Source organism: Watersipora subatra, chromosome 7, assembly GCF_963576615.1.
Source record: "Watersipora subatra chromosome 7, tzWatSuba1.1, whole genome shotgun sequence".
In the NCBI taxonomy this organism is placed as follows: Eukaryota; Metazoa; Bryozoa; class Gymnolaemata; order Cheilostomatida; family Watersiporidae; genus Watersipora; species Watersipora subatra.
The window spans coordinates 51,495,348-51,521,959 of record NC_088714.1 but is presented as its reverse complement, the minus strand read 5'-3'; the positions used below and the strand labels follow the sequence as shown (position 1 = coordinate 51,521,959).

The 26,612-nt window shown below is 35.8% G+C and overlaps 1 protein-coding gene across 1 annotated transcript; it reads left to right on the top strand.

Annotated features, from left to right (window-relative positions):
• Nucleotides 1-16,789: 16,789 nt before the first annotated feature.
• On the top strand, nucleotides 16,790-21,412 carry LOC137400869 (uncharacterized). Its single transcript, XM_068087212.1, is given in 4 exon segments — nucleotides 16,790-16,933; nucleotides 17,074-17,416; nucleotides 17,419-18,530; nucleotides 18,620-21,412. Coding segments are annotated over 4 exon segments (4,392 nt in total).
• The last annotated feature ends 5,200 nt before the right edge of the window (nucleotides 21,413-26,612 follow it).

Sequence of the window (26,612 nt, the reverse complement as noted above, 5' to 3'; positions counted from 1 at the left end):
GTCATCTTGATCATCGAATTTGTTCTGATCTAGAATTTCAACGGCTTCTTTGCCAATACAGTGCTTTAGAATAGCTATCTGTCTCAACCAAATCGGGTTATTGGCTGCAGGATAATCACCATCCTTATCAGCTGGTGCTGCTCCAAGGTTAATAGCAGTAAGATAGTTCTCAAATCTTCTTTTCCACTTCATCCAGTTCTCATGCAAATTTCCATCTAACGATAATCCAGCAGAAGGGGCAAAGCAAGAGCATCTACAATGTCAGTAAAGCAACCGCAGTCACTTTTTAAAGAAGAATAGATGGTGACAACGACCGCTTGCAGGCGAAATGTCAACCATCGACCAGAGTCAATATCAGGGCGAGTCCTTCCAAACTTTAGACAGAGCGTTGTCGCGCTGCCACCATGTTATATTAGTGTTTATAATTACATATGGATGTTGTTGTGTCTGTAGCCTGAACACATATGACTGGTCAGCCCTATAGTCATAGATGTTAACAGATTAATTTGAGGTTCACATCGGAGTCATCTTTTCTAAATTCGTAGAAACGTGTGACGACTATTTCCGGTTTCTTGTATGTTTCGGTTTCTTAGGTAATGTTTATGATGCTTATAACAATAACTAACTAATATGACATACTATACTACTGAATGCTTGGCATTCCACGGGGGATAAAAAATGTTTTTTGCACAGAAAATTTACTTTTAATCAATATATACAATATTTACCTTTATAACTCTCTAATTAAAGTGTTAGTTTATTTCTGCACTGTGTTTATTTTTATGTACTGTGTTATTTTTTGTGTAATTCATAAGCTACTGGCTGCAGTGCCTGTTACAGCTCTAAACTAACTGGCATAGTTTTGTTGGCCATGGGAGTTTTAGTGTTAAAAGTATTATTTTCTCGGTATGGCTTTCTGCAAAATCCTTGATGAAGTGTTAAGCGTGAAACCATGAAAAATCTGCACAGCAGGTGGCTCCAAACTCACACCCAGTGTGCAGTTGGATTTTCATTCCTAATACTTTATTTCTATGTCAACATAATCTGCATCGGACTGCTGACTTTGTACATGCATGTTGTGCAATCGTTGACTAGCTGATGTTGCATTGCACAATAGTTAAATGGCTGATGTAGTATTGCGCAATCCATGGTTGAGTCATGCTATTTCTTTATTAACAAAGTTCACTTACTCAGTTATTAAGCAATATTCTATTTCTAGCAACTGACTAATAATGCTGTTTTTCTGGAAGTTACTGGAATGTTTTTAGTATATAAGGGCTGACACGCTGCTGGCTTATTTCATTCGTTATTCATTTGCAATAAAGACAACATCTAGTGAAAAGTTTTAATCTTCAAGAAGCTCCTTCAAGAATCTTCAAGAAGACCTCAAAAAGCAACAGGCTTTTCACCATTTGAACTGCTATATGGACGAACTGTTAAAGGACACATGTCAATCCTAAAACAGCTATGGTCGGGAGAGAATCAAGAAGAAGAAACTATAACTACATACAAATATGTGCTGGAACTAAGACAAAAGCTAGACGATGTGATGAATTTAGCACAATGCTCGTTAAAAAAGTTTCAGCAACGAAATAAGTTATACTTTGACAAATATGCAAAGGATAGAAAATTCCAAAATAGAAACAAGATCCTTGTTCTGTTACCTACTCACTCTAGCAAGCCGTTGATGAGGTGGAAAGGACCCTATTTTATCATTAAATCTAATCACGGTTCTAACAACTGCTTGGTTCGTATTATGGAGGGAAAAGAGAAATCCTTTCACACTAACCTGCTGAAACAATACTATGATTGAGCTGAGGATAAGGCAGATTATGCGTTGTGCACAGGATTACAAGTGCCGACCTTTCTAGCAAGAATACCTCGTCAGACAAATATGAAGACATCATTCCTACTTTAAACTGCGAATGTGCAAACGCACTCAATTATGGGGATCAACTCAGCACATCTGAGAAAGAAGAAGCATATAAAATTGTGAGCCAATTCAAGGAAGTCTTCAATGATATACCCTTGTATATCATTACCCTAGTACAAGTAAAATAGAGCATAAAATAAATCTTACGAGTGAGGAACTGATTAAACAGAGACCATATTCGGTACCATACGCCTTAAGGGAGCAGCTACAAAATGACTTCGATGAAATGGAAACTCTAGGCATCATCCAGAAACCACAGTCTCCTTATTTCGCACCAATCGTACTCGCTCCTAAGCCTGATGGATCTAAACGCATCTGTGTTGATTATCGAAGATTAAATAAAGTAACAGTGTTTGATCCTGAACCGATGGCAACAGCAGAGGGTCTATTTCTAAAATTCGAGAAAGCAAAATACTTTAGCAAAATCGATCTCTCAAAAGGTTATTGGCAGATTCTGGTGTGAAAACAAGATGTGCCAAAAACAGCATTCACTACCCATTCTGGAGTGTACAAGTTCCTCAAAATGCCTTTCGGAATGATGAATTCAGGTGTGACTTTTGTAAGGGCAATGAGAAAGCTGTTATACGGGCTCAAGAATGTGGAGAATTACATTGACAATATTTTAGTTTACACTGAAACATTGGAGGAGCATAAGCTTGCTTTGATACAACTATTCTCAAAATTGAAAGGGGAGAAATTCACAGTAAAGCCGTCTAAATGCGTCATTGCTTCTTCCAAGTTAGACTTCATAGGTCATCACATATCTTCTGGGGAACCAACTCCCACTAAGCAGAACGTGAAAAAATCAGAAGGCAGCATTGACCTAAAACAAAAAAGCAAATTCGTTCGTTTCTCGGATTGATCGCCTATTATAGATCTTTCATTCCTAATTACTCGACGATAGCAGCTCCTCTTACTGACACTACTCGCAAGGGAATGCCAAGCGTTGTAATTTGGAAAACGCCGCAAGAAAAATCTTTCAACTCTCTCATGCATGCCATTCTGACTGCACCAGTATTTAAGTTGCCAGAACCGGTTAAGATATTTATTTTGAAAACAGATGCATCAGAGCTAGGCCTAGGCGCTGTCTTCATGCAGGAGTATGAGGGAATTTGTCACCTTGTTAGCTATGCAATTAGAAAGCTTTTACCACGAGAAACCCGATACGCCACTATTGAGAAAGAATATATGGCGATAGTTTGGGCTATCAAAAAGTTTGAACTTTATCTGAGCGGATGTGAGTTTGTCCTACAGACTGATCATCACCCTCGAGCCTACATGAATAGCGCAAAGTTTGACAACAAACGTATCATGAGAGGTGCGATGGCAATACAGGAACATTGGATGCGAATTCAATATATCAGAGGAAAGGATAACATTGGAGCCGATTTCATGAGCCGCATGTGTGCAGATTATGATTATGAAGGATTTCCAATTCTAGAGAAATCTTCTTAAAAAGGGGATGTCAATATAGCCTGCATCAGACTGTTAACTTTGTACATGCATGATGCGCAATCATTGAATAACTAATGTTGCATTGCGCAATAATTAAATGGCTGATGTAGTATTGCGCAATCCATGGTTGAGCCATGCTATTTCCTTATTAACACAGTTCACTTACTCAGGTATTACGCAATATTCTATTTTTTAGCAACTGACTAATAATGCTGTTTTTCTGGAAATCACTGGAATAATGTTTTTAGTATATAAGGGCTGACATGCTGCTGGCGTATTTCATTCGTTATTCATTTGCAATAAAGACAACATCTAGTGAAAAGTTTGAATCTTTTCTTGATAGACCCATACAAGGGGTTGTATATAAAAACTCGGGGTGTCACCACATCTACTGTGTGACACTCTACAACTGGACATGCGGACAGACGGAATACAGACAAACATTGAGATTTACATATAAATTTGCTGGAATTTTTGATGAATCATCAGTAGGTAGATGCTACTCAATGTAGCCAATATAAATATTTTCTCATATATTATGTTACTATCAATGTTGGCTGGAAAAGCTGGATCTGAATTCCGCAATCCCAGCGCTAGTAAAAAAACTTGGTCATCCAGTCTGAATGTGTCTTTAAATTCATGTAATACAAAAGATTTAGAATCCTTATATACAATGACTAGTTGAATGCACGGGTAATAAAAGTCTTTGCACAGAAAATTTATTTTTATTTGACGTCTAACAACAGTTACCATTCTAACTTTTAAACTTCATATCATGAAGAAAATGTTTTGTGCAGGTCAAATAAATTGAGAGAAAAATAAAACAACTATAAAGATTTTAAAACTTTGTCAAACAACTGTAACTTTTAAACTTCATATCATGAGAAAAGTGTTTTGTGCAGGTCAAATAAATTAAGAAATGAAATTAAACAGGTATGAAAGTGTTTAGATGTAAATGTGAAATAATTAGCAAGTAATAGCTAAATTAACTAGGTTTTGTTACGATTACAATAAAATATGATTTGGTAATGATACAATTAATACGAACTGAAGAAACAAAATAAAAATCCTGAATACAGTGTACCCTCGAGATACGATTACCCAGGATATACGATTTTTTCACCTTACGAAGTCAAACATTGTGAGATCTTCACCTCGCTATACGAATTCTATTTCACCATACGATTGTGAGAAAAGTTTCGCCCGAGTTAAAATTTGGCAGTCGGTGTGCTCATAACGCACGTCGAAATAAAAAAAGACACCGAAACATAGTGTCCGAAAACATTTTCAGAACGTTTAGAAGAGACACGATGATCGACTTCTCCCATGTCAGAATTACGCGTGGAAAATTTTGTGTAAAATACTCAAGGCAGTGGAAATATTCATTTGTAGTGTTATAATATATTTTACTATAAACTTTTAGTCAGCATACGTATATAACTACGAGTATCTACATTTAATTCGTTAGTTATGAAATCTGAGACTGATACAAAATGAAAGAAAAATGATTTTTATGTCAACAAAGTTGGATGTCGTAAATAAGAAGAAGGCTCCCGTATTATTAACATTGTCAAGGAATATGATTGCAACCAATCAGCATTTGCAATTATTATTAAAATAAGAACTTCATTAAAGCAAGCACAAGAAGTAGCTTACGACTGAAGATTTGAAGGAGTTAGAAGGCCATGCACGCGATCAGCATTCAAAAGGAGCAACCAATTAGTAAGGGCGAGGAGGTAGAAGATACAGAAAACCCCCACATTGGCAGAAATGTTTCAAGTGTTTAATTTACTGATGTGGAATGGTACATTAAAACAATACATGTATAATATATATTATTTATCTCTTGTGTGGCACGTTTTTCATATTTTATTTGTTTCCTTTTGATTTTGTTTTATTTTCTTGTTTAACCATGTCTTTGCAGATGGGCTTGTTATCTCCTATGTGAATACAATTCATCGTATGTATGTAACTCATATAACTAGCTACTCAAGATAGTTGATGCATTCACACTACTTTCTGAAACTTGTTAAAGCCTTGTCCTCTAGTGTATAAATACGTACAAACTTTGTACGTATGGTTACATTGATTCTTGTGCACGTTTCATAGAAGAAAAACTACTGTAGCACCTTCTCTGGATCCTTCTACAAGCGTTAGCTAGCTAGCAGTTTTCTGCATTGCACCAACATTTTTTCTTTTAAATCAGAAGTAAAATTGGACAGGACTAGACAACTTTCTTTCGGCTGCTAAAAATTCCATTTCATTATGTATTAAATTAACCTTCAAGTGTACAGCAGCATAATTAACATTGATACGTTATTACCTCCTCTCTGCTTTATTCGCTACATGTACCAGCTAAAGTCACGTTACTCCAAAGGTATGTACGTCCTGTTTAATAGTAAATAAAATTTCATTTTTCTTTTCGGTAGCCATTAAATGGTCAAGTGTGTGAAAGGCCGTTATCGATAACTGCATCGCTCGGCCTTTCTTATTGAATTCTGGTTGAAAAAGGTTTCAACCAGACACGCTAAATTTTATAATGAAAGTGAAGACAGAAACTTATGAAGGATAAAATTTCGTGATAATAAGTTGAAATTCAGTAAACTAATTCTAAATACATATACTAAAACATAAATTAACATACTATTTTGTTACTAATTTTCAATATGTACCGCATTTTTATAAAATTTTGGACGATTTTTACCTTGCATTTTTCCATTGTATAATTACAATGGTTTCTATACCCCGACATACGATTTTTCCACTATACCATGCCAGTCTTGGAACAGATTAACATCGTATCTCGAGGGTGCCCTGTATGTTGAATTAATAATAACAATCTTTACATAAAAGTGTGTGCGCGAGCGTGTGTTTGTATGTATGTGTGCATGCGTTTGTTTGTGTGTGTTTCTGTGTGCGTGTTTGTACGTGTGTGTTTGTGTGTGTGTGTCGTTTGTGTGTGTATGATTGTGGGTGTTTGTGCATGCGTGTTTGTGCGTGCTTGTTTGTGCGTGTGTGTTGGTGCGTGCGCGTGTTTGTGCGCGTGTTTGTGTGTGTAAAGAAAATTACCGTTCCAGCAGAAGCTATCCATCAAAGCTTTGAATACAACCATACTGGTACCTCTCGATACTGATATAAATGTGAAAATGAGATATCGTTCTGTCTTTGTTTTTTAAACGGAGAAAGAATGTAGAGGCTCTTCTTACAGAGCTAATTCAATTGTCCACGTGAAAAGAATTGGCCTTGACCGCGATATAGCAATAGAACCTTGCGAAAAACTAAAAGTAGAAATTCGAGAAAACACGAAAAAGCATCATATTTCATAGAGTTAAAAATTTTAATTAATAGGTCATTTTAAGTATACAATCGAGAAGAGAGCATACGGTATATGATAAGAGTTATAGATTGCTAAGTCTGTATAGCTCAGTGGTTAAATTCATTGTTTTGAAGCTTGCGCTTGCAATTACGGTGAGTTCAAATCCAGTGAGCTTTTCATTCCAAGATTTTAATAACTATAACTGGACAGTCAGACATCTGAACTGATAATGACGACAAATTCTGAGATTTATATATATAGATATGTACTGTCATCCCTGAACTTACAAAGTTAATGTTTTCAATATCTGTTTTGCAAACCTAAGCTGTTGTATCTTACAGGAAACATTCCTCCAAAGAAACATCTGAAGCTACAGTACCGAGACACTGCGTGTTAAATACAGGGAAAGAATTATTTTACGGACCTCACTAGAACATTCTATGAGGTAGGATTTATGTTTTGTGTCTAATTATAATTTTCTGCAATATGTTTTTATTCCATTTCGAACTGATGTTTAGAAAATATTTTTCTATGTTTTTGTTTTGTTTGGCGATTTTATGCATGAACTTATTTTTCTAAGCACAGTTCCCCCTTAAAACCTCTAATTGAACGCCACCTCTATTTGAATGCCACCTCTATTTGACAGCCACTACTGGAAAAGGGTTGAAAAATAGAGCGCCACCCTATATTTGAACACCACCTCCATTTGACCACCACTTTGACTATCTTTGATCTTTATCAACCCAAAATATCAAGTGATTCATAGAAAAGTGTCCACAAAATCATATTTATAATGAATCGTTGACATCAATAACAATCAATTTTTTCATTGCCCAGCTCTAAAAATCTTTTGCTTTTTTTAGTTAAAACTTTGAAAGCAACACCATAGAAATAATAAATAAGTGTCTCAGGCTAATGGTTGCTTTTTGTTTACGCGGTCTTGATACTTCAAAGTACATATATGAAATTGCATGTATATGAAAGTACACATATTACATTTACAATGATAGATGAACTTTGAAAGCAACACCATAGAAATAATTGATAACTGTATCAGGGTAATAGTAGCTTTTTGTTTAACGCGGTCTTGATACTTAGAAGTACATGTACGCGTGTATGAAAAATGGTTTGCAAGTTTTGGTCCAAAGGTTACGTTTAGCGAGCAAAACCTTTATGCGTTGCATTTGCGTTAAACGTGTAAAAGTTTCGCTCTGCCAAAAAATTGACTAGTTCAGCAGTGCAGAAGAAGAGTTGAGGTCAGATGACGTTGTGGAAGGTATTGGACAACTAGAAGATGTTCGTTCCATCAAAGGCAACAATCAGAACGCAGCTATTCTAGCAAATATTGTTGTTTTAAAAGCGTTATTTTTTGTTCCTGCATGAATTATTAGTGTAGTTTGTTTATGTCACTTGTTCATGAATATATTTGTATTATTTGTTAGATTATCTTTATATAACTTATAAAATTGTACGTTTATATCATATTATTTGATAGCATCATTGCGGTAATCTAATCATACAATTGATCAATACTCGTAACTCCTCTTCCACTGCACATTAAAAGCTTGTTTTGGCTGCAAATTTTAGAAAACATATCAATGAGTGCAATGAGCTTTTATGCAACATTGATAAATATAAAATAAAAATATGTCTCTAAATTTAGAGTGTAATAAAAATTGAAAGCTCTAACAAATTGCAAAACAATACACAGGTTATAATATCATTGCAGGTTAATTGCAAGCAATAGATATCAACTCGTAGAGATATTTCTCGGTTTCTCATTGCATATTGATGAAGAGATCTTTGACAAGTTGGAGGTAAGTTATCACATTTGTTGCATCCAAAAGGTAAAATATCGCTTCACCGGAAAAAGAGGGCAAAATATAGGCAACATTCGTTTTGCCCGAAAAAGAACTAAATTTATCTTACCAAAATTCTGACGAGCCATTTGACAAATACACTGCTAGCCTCTTTGAACGTCGCCTCCAATTGACTGTCACTACAGAGGAAGGCTTAAAAATAAAGCCCTTTTAGCAATGGTTCTTTTTGTTTCTAAGCAAAATAGTGTAAAGGGCACCAGCGAAATAGACCTTGACACTTGCAAAATTTAACTAATTTTACAACTGTAACAAAATTGAATTTATATACGGTCTGTTAGCATAGGGTGAAGTGAATTTAGAAAAGCTAGGAAAATGACTTTAGCTCTCTTGGTTTATTGCCAAGTTATTCGCAGTATGATGAGAAGGGCACACAGAACCAGTTTTTTAAGGCTGTGAAAGGGTTGTCATAAGAGGGTTAGAAAAAATCATGAGTTTAAAAAATGGGATGTTTTTGGATTTCAATTGATTTTTTAATTTAAATGGATTTTTTTAATGTCAATTGATTTTTTGAATTTATTGATTATTTTGATAAATTTGATTTTTTCGTTGCCAAGAGGCTGTACCACGAAAAAATACTTTTTGTGCACCCTGGTCATTATATCCTATAAGGACATTATAATCGCACTTTCGCTTGATCTGAGAATTTTAATGGCGGTCAGGTTTTGTCCATTTTAATCTTGAAACATGTTGGCAGTCAGGTCACTTCAAACAACAAAAACAATAGCAAATGATAGAAAAATACTGATACTTCCGGGTTAACTTGGGATTGGTTGGATGTTATTTGTCAGTTGAGAATGTGATTAAAACTGCCAATTCAAATGGGCCAAGATCAACCCGTATCATACAAACTGGCTGTTATTGTTCCAACTTTCACAGTTATGCTTTTGCTCTCAGGAATAACAAGGAATTTGATTACCGATCTTTATTATCTTTATTATCGATATTAAATAATCTTTAGAGTTAGATGACTGTTTTTGTAACATATGTTCAACCTGTTCAACCAAAATCAAGTCTACGAGACCCAATCTCAATGAGAGATTCGTGGAATTCAAACCAACGCAAAGGCTGGTTCACACTATATCACCGTATCTCATTGTTTACTTCAGTGATCATCAATGATAACAATATTCACAATATCACAAACCCATCCGTGTTTGCATCAGGAGATACTCCGTGATGTGGTGTTATCATTTTTCTTTTTAAATTTTCGCGAAGAAACATATTCATTTTTGCACGTTGAAATCAAAAAACTAGGACCGCAGCGACTATCATAATCAAAAATAAATAAATCACTCTATCAGCGACCGTGAATTACTATCGCTGAAAGGGTTCACATTTTGCATGCAGTCATTGATGATTGGCGAAACTTTGGGGAAGTTTGACAACTGCAAACTTTTTTGATGTGTCCGCATTGTCCGACAGGAAAACGCCGACATGCGGCGATATAGTGTGAACCAGCCTTTGGCCTAGGCTGACAAGCGCTGGATAGGAATGTCTGCTTAGCTTGTCAGATAAAAGTAGTTGGCCATTCAGCTGTCAATCAGACTCATACCGTAGTATATGAATACGTGACAATTTTGCGCTGCTTTGATGAACAAATGCATGAATGATATTGGTGGCTCTACGAGGGTCAGTCAATAAGTAGTGAATTTTTGTCATAACATTTTATTACAATAAGATGGAGCTTTACATTTTTATTCACTTTTCAACATGGTCTCCTTTCTTTTTCTGTACAATTGCTCCACCTTCCTGCAAGTTTCTCATTTCCTGCAGAATGAAATTCTGCCGGCTGGATTCTAAACCATTTACACACTGCTTCAATGATGCCTGTAACAGTAGTGAAATGCTTGTCTCTCATGTGGTTCTTTAATGGTCCAAAAATATGTAAATCGCTTGGTGTTAGCTCTGCATACTGATCATACAGCTCTTGCCTCACTGTTCTTTTGTTTCACTTTTTATAACACCTGGTTTTACACCTTCAACTATCAAAAATCCTATAACAGTTTTTGCTCTATGTGTGAGCATGTTTTTAGCTTGACGACCATTTTCAATATAGGTGATATGAAAGTTTAATTGCTAAATGTTGAATTTTTGGGTATGTGATGACAATTCCTGTTCATAAAGTACGGAACATATTAAATTACCCGATAAAATAGAATGAAAGCTATGACAAAATTTCTACTACAGTGCACCCTTAAGATATGATGTTGATCCGTTCTAGGGTTGGCATCGTATGGTGAAAAATTCGTATGTAGGGGTATCGAGACCATTGTAATTATACAATGCAAACATCCCCTGGTAAAAATTGTCAAAATCTTATACAAATGCTGTACATATTGAAAATTAGCAACATACCCTACAGGATGAATTTATTCGCGGAGTTAAGTTTTGCACCAATTGCCTCTTTCATGCACATTCGCGGACTAATTTATTTTCGGGTGAACATAACCACTCTCTATTAAGAGTTAACTCTATTGCGGCTAGCAATAGAGTTAATCTTTCGCAATCGCACCTCGTGTTTCGGTTTCTATTTAGCTTACAACTACGAGTCGATCATGCTGAGCTATAAATTTCTTGCTGTGTTCAGAGGTTTTCACGAATATTCATCAATTTGGAGGCTTTTGATGAACCAAAAATTTGTGGTGAGTAATGAGTTCTTTTTTAGAACCATTTACTAAATTAATAGTTAAATTTTACTTTGGTTCTTTGGTAAAACACAATATTTATTTTTTCCATCCCTATCGTTTCGTTATTTGTTTTAGTGTGAGAGAGAGATTTTTCATCATACACGGAGGCATAATGACTGCAAGGGTGGTTGATGTCATTCCTAGAAGATCACCAATCATTCAGGAGGTCTTGAAATTGAGGTAGAAGTGACCACAGCTGCTAAGGAGGAGAATATATCTGTTTTAAAAAGGAACAAAAACGCCTTTACGAGCACAAATTTTTTGGCCAACCGGCAGAACTTTGCAATAGTAAGCCATAAGGAGAGTTTTGATGATAACCTCCTTACCAGCCATGTAGTAGGAAGAGAATCGCCTTTAACATCTACCCAAAACAGTGACAGCGATATAGAGCTGCTATTACCAAAATAACTAGTCAGAGAGCACCATTACACGCTAGTATTTACTTATAAAAAGTATCAGTTTAATTTTATTGCCGGACTGTATGGGCCAAACTGTTTTTACTTACTCCATTCATTGTTTGTAAAATTTTATTTGTATTTGAAACATTCTATTTGTACACTCAAGTTTGTAATAAACTATACTATATCTATAGATGAAATAGAATATATAATATACTCATTTTTGCTGCAGCGATATCAAGGAGTTGTTGTTGATGAAGGGGTCTAGGTTGACTGGTTGCTTCTCTGCCAATATTTTTGCCTTGATGAATATTACTACTTGTCTCTAGTTTTCGTAATCAGAGTGGGTTGTTTCATTCTCAATCTGCAGTAAACACAAAAAATAAAAGATATTAATAGGTGTTAAGGAAGTACAAAAGCAATAGCTGAAGTATTTAATTAAAGCGATCAGTTTTTAAACAAAAGAATTAACTAACGCAGTTAATTATGGAAAAACGTATCTGCCCTGCAAATCAAATACATACCATAATGTCCCGATCAGAATCATTATCGTCCTCAACTTCGGTATTAGAGGTTGATAGAGTTGATTTCAATATGAAAAGACTGCAGGAAAGATTTTTGCGATGACGACGCCATGCCGAATAACTTGTGAAAACCTGGAATATTTTTGTAAAGAAGTTTGATGCATTGGCAATGGGGTTAACTCGAAGCCCCCGGCGATGGTTTTAAAAAAGTTTTAGAACTCGGCTACGTTTAGTACTTTTGCGTAGCGGCTATTTTTGCGATGACGCCATTCTGCATATCTTGTGACAACCTTGAATAATTTTGTAAAGAAATGTGATGCAATGGCAATGGTGTTAACTCAAAGCCCCGGCGATGATTTTAAAAAGGTTTTGGAACTCAGCTACGTTTAGTATTTATGTCTAGCGGCTAGTTTTTAATTTGAGGAAGTAGTTATTTTCCCTTGTGATTAAAAATAGAACTAATTATTCGCGGAATATAATAATTCGCGGAATTGACTGTTCGCGAAATTGCGAATTTTTATATCCATCGAATATTTTCATCTTGTAGGGTAATAGTATGTTAACTTTAGTAATTATATTTACCTACAATAACTGTATTGCATTTAGTGTACTTTAATGGTTATGATCTGCAATGATATGCAAAATTATAATGTGTGTCCCGAATGCAGTAGGCCTACGTACGGTAAGGAATTCTTACCTTCAAAAGGTAAGCGTAACATGAACTTTGAATTCACTTCAAATAAGTTAAACTTGCTAAACTCACACTTAAAACTAAGTTTTAGTATGTAATTTAAACTATTTTATTGAATTTCAGTTTTTTATCACAAAATTTTATCGCTCATCAGTTTCTGTCTTCGTTTTCACTATAAAATTTAGCGTGTCTGCTTGAAACCTTTTTCAACCTAATTCAATAAGAAAGGCCGAGCGATGCAGTTATCGGAAGCGGTCTCTCGCACACTTGACCATTTAATGGCCATCATAAAGAAAAATGAACTTTTATTTACTATACAGGACATACATACCTTCGGAGTAATGTGGCTTTAGCTGATACATGTATCGGGTAAAGCAGAGAAGAGGCAGAAACGTATCAGTGCTAATTATGTTGCCTGTACACTTGAAAATTCATTTAATACATAATAAAATGGAAATTTTTTTGGAGGCTAAAAGAAGTTATCTAATCCTGTCAAAATTTTCTACTAGTTTAAAAAAAAGCTGGTGCAATGCAGAAAATTGCTAGCTAGCTAGCGCTTGTAAAAGGATCTAGAGAAGGCGGTACAGTAGTTTGTCTTGTATGACACATGCACAAGAATCAATGCAACCATACATACATGTACAAAGTTTGTATGTATTTATACTCTAGAGGACAGGGCTTTAGCAAGTTCCAGATAGTAATGTGGATGCGTCAACTACCTCCAGTAGCTAGCATGAAGCTAGAAGCATGCCACACAAAGCAGATAAATAATGATATGCATTGCACATGTATTGTTTTTATGTACCAGTCAACATCAGTAAATTAAACACATGAAATATTTCTGCTGATGTAGGGTTTGCTGTATCTTCTACTTCCTTGCCCCCAATAAATGGTTGCTCTTCTCGAATGCTGATCGCATGCATGGCCTTCCAACTCCTTCAACTCGTCAGTCGTAAGCTCCTCCTTGTGCTTGCATTGATGGAGTTCTTGTTTTCATAATAATTGCAAATGGTGACTGGTCGCAACCATATTCCTTGACAATTGTAACGATACGGGCGCCTTCTTATTTATTTATGACCTCCAACTTTGTTGACATGGAAATCATTTTTCCTTCATTTTGTAACGCTTGTATCAGTCTCAGATTCCATAGCTAAGGAATTAAATATAGATACTTGTAGTTATATAGGTATGCTGACTAAAAATTGATAGTGAAAGAGAGTATAACGCTAAAAATGAATATTTGCTCACACGTGTATTTACACAAAATTTTACACAAAATTTTCCATGTGGAATGCTGACCTGAGAGAAGTCGGTCATGGTGTCTCTTTTAAACGTTCTAAAAAATTTTTCGCCGAACAGTCATTCGGCGTATTTGTTATCAACTTTGTATGGTGAAAAAATTGTATATCAGGGTAATCGTATCTCGAGGGTACACTGTACTTATTGACTGACCCGTGTAACAGCTCTCCTTCATTGTATGTTCAGGCATAACACACAACTAGGAGATAACAAGTAGTGAGAATAATTATATTGTTCAGTATCACATAATTCATACACCCTACTATAGGCAACATGACCTATAGGTCATGTGGCAAAGAAAAAAGTCCAACATTGCGTCATGGTCTTTCAAACCATCAGTAGCTTAACCATGTTAATTATGTATTCAAAGCCATACCTTTTAGATAATGGTTCATTGAAGACTTGGCTGTCTGTTAAAATTTAGTATAATCATTGCAGAAAGGTTATGTTGACATTGTAGGTCAACTTTCAGCAAGAGGCTGCACTTGTTAAACTCTTGTGAATGAACGACCTTCACACCTAGATGGTTGCCATTAGCTTGATATCCACCTATGTAAGTACATTCTGATAATTGCAATTCTTTCAGCACTTCATTCGATTTTTTACGCTGCCAAAACCATGGATGTTTATGCTGTATTAAATGTAATCGGATGATGTTTAAGTTGTGATCATGTGATCACATCCTAAAGACCGTTTTAGAAAATCAGGGCTCTATTAAACAACGAGTCGTTGCAAAGTTGTCAGAAAATAGTAGAGAGGTAAACTGCTAAAATTGGTGGAATTAACACTAATAGTAGTTTCTTGTTTAACGCGGTCTTGGTACTTCGAAGTAGATATAAAACAAACGGTTTGCAAGTTTTGGGCCAAAGGTTACGTTTAGCGAGAAAAACCTTTACGCAACTGTTTGGTTGATGGAATCCGAATCCTTTTGGAATCTCTAGGAGTAATCATTGTGAAGCCTATGCCTACATATTAATTTACATTTTAACTAAACATGTTTGTCATATGACTAGCGGTGGTTAACATTGTCTGGAAACATTAAGCATAGATCAAGATCTCACACCACTTTTCCATATTCAGTGTTAGTAACACTTCTACCACCCAATGTTTTCTAGATAGTCTTTGCTCCAATTGCTGTGTCTACCTCATACTTTTAGCAAATTCAAATACACCTTAAAATCATGTATATTCATCTTTTGTAATCAACACCCAAATTTGATCTTGAACATTCATCAAAACATCGTCATACCCGGTCTTGATGCTTGCGGATGCACAAAACTCGTTATAAATTTTTGACACAAGTCATGCTTGATGCCGCACAGCTGTTGTGCTCACTCATCTTTTCACATTGACAAAGATATTTTTGATAGCTTTTTTATCACATTTTATCACCATATCAATGTATATTCTATTTCAGACTGGCATTGTATTGCACACAGAGATATGGATTAGTGTCACAGTTACCAACCTATAAGAACAGGTAAGGATGGTCATACAAGAATTGTTATAAACAGCCCTCTGTACATTGTAAAATGACTTTGAGAGGCAGTCAATGGGCGAAAGAATAAGCAATCATAACAATGATTGAAGAATACACAATCATAACAATGGCTGGAGAATACAGAATCATAAGAATGGTTGAAGAATACACACTCATAATAATGGCGGAAGAATACACAATCATAACAATGGCTGAAGAATACACAATCATAACAATGGCTGAAGAATACACAATCACAACGGCTGAAAAATACATAATCATAACAATGGCTGAAGAATACACAATCATAACAATGACTGAAGAATACACAATCATAACAATGACTGAAGAATACACAATCACAACGGCTGAAAAATACATAATCATAATAATGGCTGAAGAATACACAATCATAACAATGGCTGAAGAATACACAATCATAACAATGACTGAAGAATACACAATCATAACAATGGTAGAAGAATACATAATCATAACAATGGTTGAAGAATGCACAATCATAACAATAGCTGAAGAATACATAATCATAACAATGGTTAAAAAATACACAATTATAACATTAGCTGAAAAAAACACAATTATAACAATAGCTGAAGAATACACAATTATAACAATGGCTGAAGAGTATGCAATTGTAACCATATTTTCTCATGACAAAGAATTTATAGAAAGAAGTTTAGCATGAGTGTTCCACATATACTTTAACATTGTTATGATATAAATTTAAAATTGCCATAAATTATAAAGAAACTATTTAAACACAAACACATTGTCTCGACCGGCAAGTTTAGGGTTAATGAAATACATTACAATTTGTTTAATTTAGCCATATGTCAGCTTCTGCTAATCATATAATTAGTTTTTTTGGCAGACTTACACCAGCTTGGTTGAATGAACAATGTGCAAATTGGCCTATCTGAAGTGGTAGCAGGTACTTACACTAAATGAGAAATTGTTCAACTACTAAAAATATATAATTTCATTAATGCAAATTATTAAGGCTTAAACGCTACAAGTCGTGTATGACAGGTTTGAGTGATTTTTTATTTTACAAGCATTAACCATTACTAGAAGGTTTTGTGCATTTAGTTTGTCTATTTCAGTTATGGCTGTCAAAGCGGCTGGCGGAGCCAGAGATCAAGTTAAGAGGCTGGCTAATGAATTACTTGAGGAAATAGCAAATAAAGCAATCAGAGATTACCATCTAGTTGTTGAAAAAGTTCCTCTGGGACCAGACTATGATCACCAGGTTAGTCTGTCAAAAACATACAAGTTTTAATTATGCACTATGACATATCTTTAAATTTTGATTTCAAACATTGGTTCCTGTAGGTTAAAGAGTACAGACAACGTTTTGCAGTCTTTCAGTAAAGATATCACCAAATCCAGCTTGCTATGGTAGACGATATGGCTGATCTAAAAGCAGAAATTTTAAGGATGGGGAGAGAATGCAATCGCTTCCTTGCTGGACTGCTCATGTATTCATACCAACACGAAATCATGAAGACCATCAGCGAATCGCAAGTCAGCATAGTTGTTGGAGATACGGGATCAGGCAAAAGTACACAAGTCTGTCAATACCTCTATGAGCATGGTTTTGCTAAGAACCATCATAAGATTATTTGCAGCCAGCCACGGAAAGTGGCAGCAACGAGTCTCGCTGAGCGTGTTTCTACAGAAATGAAAACAGCATTAGGAAACCTTGTCGGTTATCAAGTGGGCATAAAAAAGAAATGTCTAATAAGACTAAAATTGTATTTTCATCTGATCATTGCCTGCTGAACGAATGTCTTAAAGACCCTTTATTTCTTCAATACTCAGTTCTAGTGATTGATGAAGCGCATGAACGTAGTATCTTTACTGATCTTTTGCTGGGTGTTATTAAAAAATGTCTTCCACAACGTCCAGATCTAAAAGTGATCATCACTTCTGCCACAATTGATCCTGCCGTATTTCAAAAATATTTTGGCGACTGTCCAGTTGTGAGGGTTCCTGGTAGAATGTACCCTATAAATGTTTCTTATTCACATGATCATCTACCTTCTGCTGGTGAGTACTTGCAGTTTGTTCTTGACTGCGTAAAACAGCTGCATGCAGAAAAAGAACCTGGAGATATATTAGCTTTTTTAGTAACGCCAATAGATTGTGAGCATGGTACAGATGAGTTGGCTGGTTTGGTTGATGCTGTATGTTTTCCTTTGCATGGACAGCTAAGTGCTGAAAATTATGCTGAAGTTATGAAACCCATTACCGATGGTCGTAGAAAAATTGTGCTTGCTACCAACTGCGCCGAAACATCTATCACTATTCCTGGGATCAAATATGTAGTGGACTGTGGTCTTGCAAAAGAAAAGCAGTTTGATCCGAAAGTAAATGTCTCAAAACTAGTCATATGTGGAATCAGTAAAAGTTCAGCAGACCAAAGGAAAGGGCGAGCGGGACGAGTTGAGTCTGGAGAATGCATCCGGCTGTACAGTGAGAATGATTATCAGAGTATGGAGGAGATAGCTGTGCCTGAAATTCTTCGTGTCAACCTTGGCCAGGCTGTACTGAGTCTTATTGCATTGGGAATAAAAGATCTCCTGTCTTTTGATTTTGTCCAAAGCCCTGACAAACAAAGCCTAAAGAGCGCCCATGAGCATTTAAAGAGTTTAGGGTGCTTAGACATTGATGGTGGTCTTATTGATATTGGAAAGAAGATGGTGCACCTTCCAGTTGATCCCAAATTTGCCAAGTTCATTTTGCTTTGCTGTGACCATGGTGTTGGTTACAAAGGCATAGCAATGGCTGTCATGTGCATTCAAGGAAACATGGTATTTTATAAAGGTTCAACTGATGAAGAAAAGGTAGCAGCGGATGCAAAAAAGCCAAATTTCTTGACTCACGTGGTGATTCTTTCACATTTCTTCAGCTATATTCTGCTTGGCTGTCTCAGCCAGCTCGTAGTCGAGGTCAATGGTGTTTTAAAAATTCCATCAATGCCAAGCTCATGAAGAATGCTTACAGTCTGGTCAAAGAACTTAGGAATTGTCTCAGTCGCCAACTAAATATCAAGGTGGAAGAAAAAGCATTGCTTCTCGACAACTTGGAAGTCATTGAGAAGAACTATCTTGCTTGTTTCTTCCCCAACAACTTGTGCTTTTTTTCTGGCTCTGACAGAGTTGGCTATTTTGTTCCACAAGTACAAGAATATTGCCCTCTTCATCCTTCTTCAGCATTGAGCTACTGTGGAGAGGCTCCAAAGGTTGCAATCTTTGAAAACATTTTGGAGACTAGCCGAAAATATTTGATTACAGTGAGCAAAGTAGATCAGGTCAATTACAGCTATGGCGGAGATTGGCTAAATGAAACTTACATCAAGCAGCTAGTCGAGCAGGTTCCCTTATCGAAGGCTGGACCCACTATTCAGAAAAATCTTTACTACACTCGGTGGGCGATCAAGAATGTGATGAAAGATGTTTTTTCTAGCTGCCTGCTAGTGCCTGATTTGCTATGGTCCACATCAAAGCAAAGCAGTTTGTGGATGAATCTGATAGTGCGACACAGTGATTATCAGCTGGTGAATGAGTATATCCAGACTAACTTTGTTGCTCCTCTGATTGACACTGCTCGTATGAAAAAGAAGGAGGTTGAAGTGGGTGGTAAATCTGATGTGAAAGTATATTTAGGAGATGGAGGTAAAGTTTATTCCTGTGTGATGCCAGATGAGTTTACTTCCGTAAAGATTGTCCTCAAAAGAGCATGTGATGCTTCACTTGTGGAAAACCAGCAAGTTTCCGAACTACTGTCAGGCTTTGGACAGATTATCAGAATAAAGAAAGTAGAGCAACGAGCCAAAACATGGGGGTTTGTGGAATTCTGCCAACCATCTTCAGCTGCACAGGTTGTTGCTGGAAATTTTCCTTTGTTTCACTGTTTAAAATCTCACCATAGAACTCAAACAGCTACTGGAAAAGATGGCTTTTGCGGTTCCATCACTGTCGAATGGTTGCGGAGACCAAGCAAAGATCATGCATTTGTGGCGTTGCCTTCAGGGTTGCTAGATGAGCATGACTTCATTGAGTCATCATTTGAACTGGGTTTCTTAACCTGCTTTGCAGAGCGTGCCAAGAAAGATGACAACAACTTGTATCTGAAGCCTGTTCCTGAAGATTGCACATACAAAGTGATTTTGGATAATATGCCCAGTTTTCTTCGAGCCTGTAATCCTAACATTATTATTCCGTCTGAACCTGCATTACAGGGAATTGAACTTGACCATCAAGCTATCAAGACACTCCTACAACCTTCTTTGCAGGATTCTGGGCTAACATTGGCCTCCGTGAAGTTTCTTAATGACCGAGAAACGTGTCGTATCATGCGATGTTTCGTTCAAATGAGTTCAATAACTTCATGTCTCAAGTTCCTAGACTCTTTAGAACTTTGTAACCTACATCATCAAGGCAGGCAATTGAAATTCATTGCTAGTTGGACATATCTTTTTAAACTGCCTGTCAAAGTATATGATTTTTTGGAAAGTGACATCACACAGATTGCGACACACTTAAGTTCAACAACTCAGTTCCGAGTAGAGCCAAAGTTTGAAAAGGTTGGAACATTGAACTGCCGATCGAATGGCTATAACAATTTCAAGCGGTTTCAAACTGAACTTTCACAGATGATATACGGAGTGCCATTTTATTGTGGTGAAACACTCAGCAGGTTGCTCTTGACTGGTAAACACGATGAAATACTCAAAAAAGTGATGGATCAGACGGGAACATTAATTGAAAAGGATGCACGACAAGATCGACTAAATCTCTACGGCAGCCCTTCAAACACAGTAACAGCTCAGAAAGCACTTAATGAGTTTTTAGAAATACTCGGCAGTAAGAATCATCTGGAAAGTGTATTTCTCTTGAAAGGAGGTGGCAAACCACCTGGTCTCATGAAATTGCTTCTGCGAAAGTACAAAGTAGACTTGCATGAAATGAATGCTATCGAGGGTTCCGTGAGTGTGCGGTTAGATCTCAGAAAACATGAAATACAGTACCTTGGGACATGTGATGCTTATCATGCAATTCAAGTGGAGTTGGACCAACTTGAGAAAGAAGCCATTGACAGAAATCGTAGCAAAGTTGAAATTCAATGCCCGGTTTGCTTGGATGAAGTTGAAGAAGACAAAGTGCAACTTTCTTTATGCGGCCACTACTATTGCAAAGAGTGCTTCAATGACTGGATGAAAAGTACTATAAAAAACAAGTCTTTTCCACTCTGTTGTACTGCAGAAGATTGCAATGAGTTTCTGTGCATTGATGATATTCCCATCACAAATGATGTGATCAATGCCTCTGTGGAATCCTTTGTGGCGCGGAACAAGAGATACAATTTTTGTCCAACACCTGATTGCCCTAACATCTACCATGCTACTGAAACATCTAGAACTTATTATTGTTCTATGTGTTTTGTAAGAACTTGCACATGTTGTCACAAAAATGCCCATTTGCCAAATGAGGCTTGCTCAGCTGATCCCGAGGCCAGCTCGATAAGTGGATGGATGGCAAAAGATCCAAAAAATCGACAAAAATGTCCCGGCTGTGAATTTGGTACTGAGAAAAATGAAGGATGTCTTCACATGCATTGCGTCAAGTGTAAGGCTCATTTTTGTTGGAATTGTCTTACTGTTTACTCAAGTGAATCCGCAGTGTATAAACATGTCTGCCCTGGAAGAGCTGGTCGTCCTCAATAGCGTCCCTATCAAACCTTTGCTGCTTTACAGTTTCAAAAACATGGGTTATGAGATACACTTGGTTCAGCTTTTGTTGGTTCAATGCACTCAGTGTTTTGAACTTGTCAAAATAAGAACTCACTATTTTATATTGTAAGCCGTTTGTTATTTATTCCCAGAACTCAGTTTATGTATCTATTACAGTAATCACTCATATCAATGCAGCCTTAACCATTTCATCCTGAACTCTATGTTTCTTATTCCCTTGTAAGTTCTGTGTGGGCGTTATCATAAACTACAAAAATATGCTCCTTGTATGTAAACATTTATAAAAATATAGGTTTTACCACCTCAGTATGTTGCTTTAATTGGTGTCTTTTGTATTGATATCAGTCGTTACAAACAAGAATACCAAGTTCGCTTCAACAAACTTTACATCATTTCAACCAGACTAATGGAAATGCTAAACGGAAGTCTGCCAAATCTTATTTATTATCCATTTCCAAAGCAAACGGGTTTCTATCACGGATATTTCAAAAACATGCTTTTCTTTCAAACAGCTAATAGTTTCATTAGCTGTTTGGAAAGGAAGCAGAGTTTGAGTACGCCTGATAGCCAAACCCTACTTCAGTTCCAGTTAAAATATACTGAAAGATGCAGATATTCAATCACCATTCATTCTTAAAGCGAACGAGCTCTCTTTGATATTTCCCTGTTGCTGGCAAAACCCATCACTGAAGCTAAGTTGTTCAACACCATTTGGATAATATTAAACAGCATTTGACTAATTACAATATTAACTAGCATTACCAAACTAGTGCCTTTATTCATAAGTTTTACCTATTTTGTTGTTAAGGTTGTCAAAACTAACTTGGTAAGCTGTAAACTAGAGCATTGTTATAAAAGCTGCGATTGGTATGAACTTGGTCCTAATGGCATAAATCTAATTTCTTTCAATACAAAATAACTAGAAATAATAACTAATAATACTCAATAGTAATAATCTTTATTGACCACCACAAAGTTCAATTAGAAAACACAAGCTACGAACAATGGCTATACGTGCACCATCGTTGTAAAAAGTCATATAAAAACAGTTTCAGTTTTTTAGGCTCAAGGAGTTGTGCTCACCTGTCGTCATGTTTTCTTTTCTGTTGTATACAATAAAAGAAAGTTCCATCATTGAGAAGCTAGATAGCGACAAAAAAACATAATTTGTCTTTACATGCTCTCATCGGCTTATGCTGGTCAAACTTTTAATTAGGTATGACTTTTGTGATTATACTAAAAAGATTGTTAGTCATAGTTGATGGGATATGTGGTGGTAAGTGGTGCATTTCAAGGATGTTGGAACCTATCCAATAGCATCTGTCACCATTCTAATCAGCTCGATTCTTTTCGCTATCTCATAGGCTGGTAACATATCTTATCAAAGGACAGCCTATCATGTGTTGTTTCGAAATACAGCAATAGAGGGAGTGAACTCTAGATAAAGCCATCAGATAAAGCATTTTCCTAGATGAATGTTTTTAACAGTTTTTTTTGTTTTTAGTAGTTGTGTGCTCCTACTTCGAGAAATGGCCATTCACTATCAATAGCACTGGTGTTATATTGCTAGTTTAACAATGTCTGGCTGCTCCAACGATCAGAATAACTGCCACTAAAGCGTATCTGCAAATGGTCTGTGAGACACAGGGATGGTGGCCATACTGCAATTTTTTTGATCCGGGCTAGCAATGAACCAATTGTGTAGCTCGCCAAAGTCTTCTTTTCACTGTTGGACCATCAGCTGACAAGCAGGCAATAAATCCTAGATGACTGCTACAGAGAAACACTAAAAAAACATTTTCAGGTTTTGAACTAGAACTATTTCAAAGGAGTCCTTGATTATTCTGGTGGTTATACCAGCAGCATCTTTCATGCTGCTTCAAGATCAAGAAGTACACGTAACTTCTCACAATGTGCAGAAATAGTACACATCTCGCACATTATCCAGAAATACCATAAAAATATATTAATTTTGTGAATGTATTGCTAATGGTGATCTTGTCAACAAATTTTTGTTGTAGTTAATAATACTATGTAAATAATGCTTGTTGCCTTTGACCGATGACAATGTGTTCTTTTTGCAGTTAGTACTGCTATAAAACTAGATATGGCATTTGCTACTTCTGACAGGTGCCAACGTGTTCTTGTTGCAGTAATGATAAGGATGCAACTCTGAAAGTGACACTTGCTTCTTCCGACAGCTGCCAGTGTGTTTTTGTTGCAATTAATGACAAAGATGTAAATCTGGATGAAGCATTTGCTACTTATGACAGCTGTCAACATGTTCTTGTTGCAATTAATGATAAAGATTATGTAGTTGTGGAACTTCCCTTATGTAGTTGACAGTTTAGTAGTCTGATGTGAATCAAGAGCAAATCAAAAAGATTTCTAAAGAGGTAATGACAGAGTTTAAAATAAAAAATCCTATTACAGCGGCATACGTTGGAGCGCAATAAGGGTGCCACCAGTCTCGGAAGGCGGCGAAGTATGTGTTTAGTTTTAGACCACAACTTTTAACGATGAATCAAACTGCAAGTAACTGTCTGTATAAACAAATTTACTACAACATTCAAATTTAAAAAACATTGAATATAACTTAAATTTTATCTTATGTTCGCCTTATCCCGTTAGTTCAACAACCTGGAAAGTACAGAGTTCTGCTTTTGGCAACTCACTGGGCTCTCCATAAAAATCGTTGGAAGCTATTTGTGCTCACTTGATTACGCCATCACAATCAGCACTGACTATAAGAGGTCTGAGTGTGTACATCTGTATTTTATATAATGTTGATACACCTATACATTCTTTGGCCAATATTTCAGATATCATATATGGTTTTGGTTGAGCATACTCATTTGATTTAGTTATCTCAAAATATTTCGCTTTTAAAAACTTTCATTCAGCCAAGTTGAGTTATTGTCTGCAGACCAGCTATTGAATCTCGGTGTATAACTAGGGAGTTGGATACATAAATGATATATGCGAGTATATATATTTATATATATATACATATAGGCCTATATACATAATAGGCCTATATATAAATATACATTTATATAAAATTTTAATTCATGTGTATATATATATATATCGATATATATGAGTATCCAATCGTGAAACGTATATATAGTATATGATAAGAGTGATGAGTATGATAAGAATGGCTTGGCCTTGTGGTTGTGCGCCCTTGTTAGTAGACTTGCGATTTGAATGTCGCGAGTTCAATTCCAGTACGAAGGTGATTTTTTGTTGCTAAAACTTTATCACTACAACTGGACAGACGAACGACGGGCAGGCCAATGCTGAGATTTATATATAAACATAATATATAAACATAATATATAAACATATGTATACATATGTATGTACACATAAATGTACATACACATATGTATGTAGTGAAATGTCATGCAATTTGTCTATAGAACTAAATTATTGATAATAAGTTTATATTATGCTTTAGCTTTTTAATAGATATCTAGCAATAGACTCTAGACTGCCGGAGATCATTGACTTTTTATGTCAAACTAGTTCAGAGCCGTTTTATATCAAAGACCGGAGTGCCATTTGCTATTTGCCAGTAGATAAGTGATATTCTTTATTTTCCTTCTGAAGTGCCTATTCATTCATTTCTTTCTAATTCTTTTTCTAGACATTCTCATCAATCCGAATCAATTTAAATTTCTATCATTCTCCTACACACCGCTACTCTAAAATATGCTTACATCTGTCCATAAACACCCCCGAAATCATCCTCATAATCCATATATCTCCTGTGTTTATGTCTTGTGTTTATGGACAGATGTAATGTAAGATTGAGAATATATTCCTAAGATGTATAATCATACCTTTTAAGAAAACAAATATGTTTACCCATTAGATTACAAAATAACCAAACTAAAAGAATCATCACAGCCATAAAAGTGATATCACCAACCACCAGGATGCTGCCTCTATGACAACACTTGTTTTTTACCAAATGTATGCTTATTTTTAACAACTATGAATCATATACTGCCTTTTATAAAAGAAGTCAGCACAGATACTGTGAACTAGTCAGTATTTTTATTCTAAGGAGCAACAACCATCAATATGCTTGCTCATGGCTTTATGCCTTTATTGTCACAATTAGCTTGAGATTTTAACTACATTTATACTATTATATTTTTCTGGACAAGAACACCATATACTACAACCATTCTACTGTATGACCAGGAAAAGGATCCAACAAGGTATAAATATATTATTATGTTTTACTTCAATGTATGTTTTTACTGTGATTTTTATCTAACTATCATGTTTTATTCAAGCATACTACAAGCTCTTGCATTACATGACATTACACAGCTCCATGATATTACTGAATAGCTTTGCCATACTATTGCTTGCTTCAGATCTATTATAATCAACGCACATTATTTTTATTGTTCATTATATCATTCTGTTTTATATCATTTTATATTTTAGTTTTCACGGTGTAATTCTGTGTAAATTCCACAAGAATAAAGCATCGGTTGTAACGCAAACTCAGAAAACCTGATCATACGGTACAGGTAAGTATATTTTAAAGTAATAGTGAGTAAAAGAATGATAGAAATTTAAGTTGATTCTGATTGATAAAAATTTCTAGAAAAGAATTAAAAAGAAATGAATGAATAGGCAGTTCAAGAGGAAAATAAAGAATATAACTTATCCACTGGCAAGTAGCAAATGGCAAATAGCGCACTGGTCTTTGATAGTTTTATTATGAATAACACTCTAGACATCTTTTGGCTGGATAAAATCCCAAACTATCAAATTACCGCAGTTACTGCTTACACTAGTGAACAATAGTTTATTGGTTTAAAAGACATTCTCAAAAGTCAACTGGTTGCAAGGAGCGGAATGTTATTCACCTTTTTTATCGCTATACTTCCACTATTCCATAGGTTAATGTTTATGCATTAGATTCAAGTTTACAAAGCCCATAAAAAGCTTGAACTGTTTTCTTATAAACAGTTCAATGTGAAATTTGTGATTTCGTTCCTAATACATTATAGTCGAATTGTGAGTAGTGAAGTTTCAATGCATTGGGACGCTTGAAATCAATCTATTGATTCGGCATCTAATGTAAAGCAAATAATCTCATTGTGTTTTCAGAATAATAAATGCGAACCTTTGGGGGAGTTCCCGG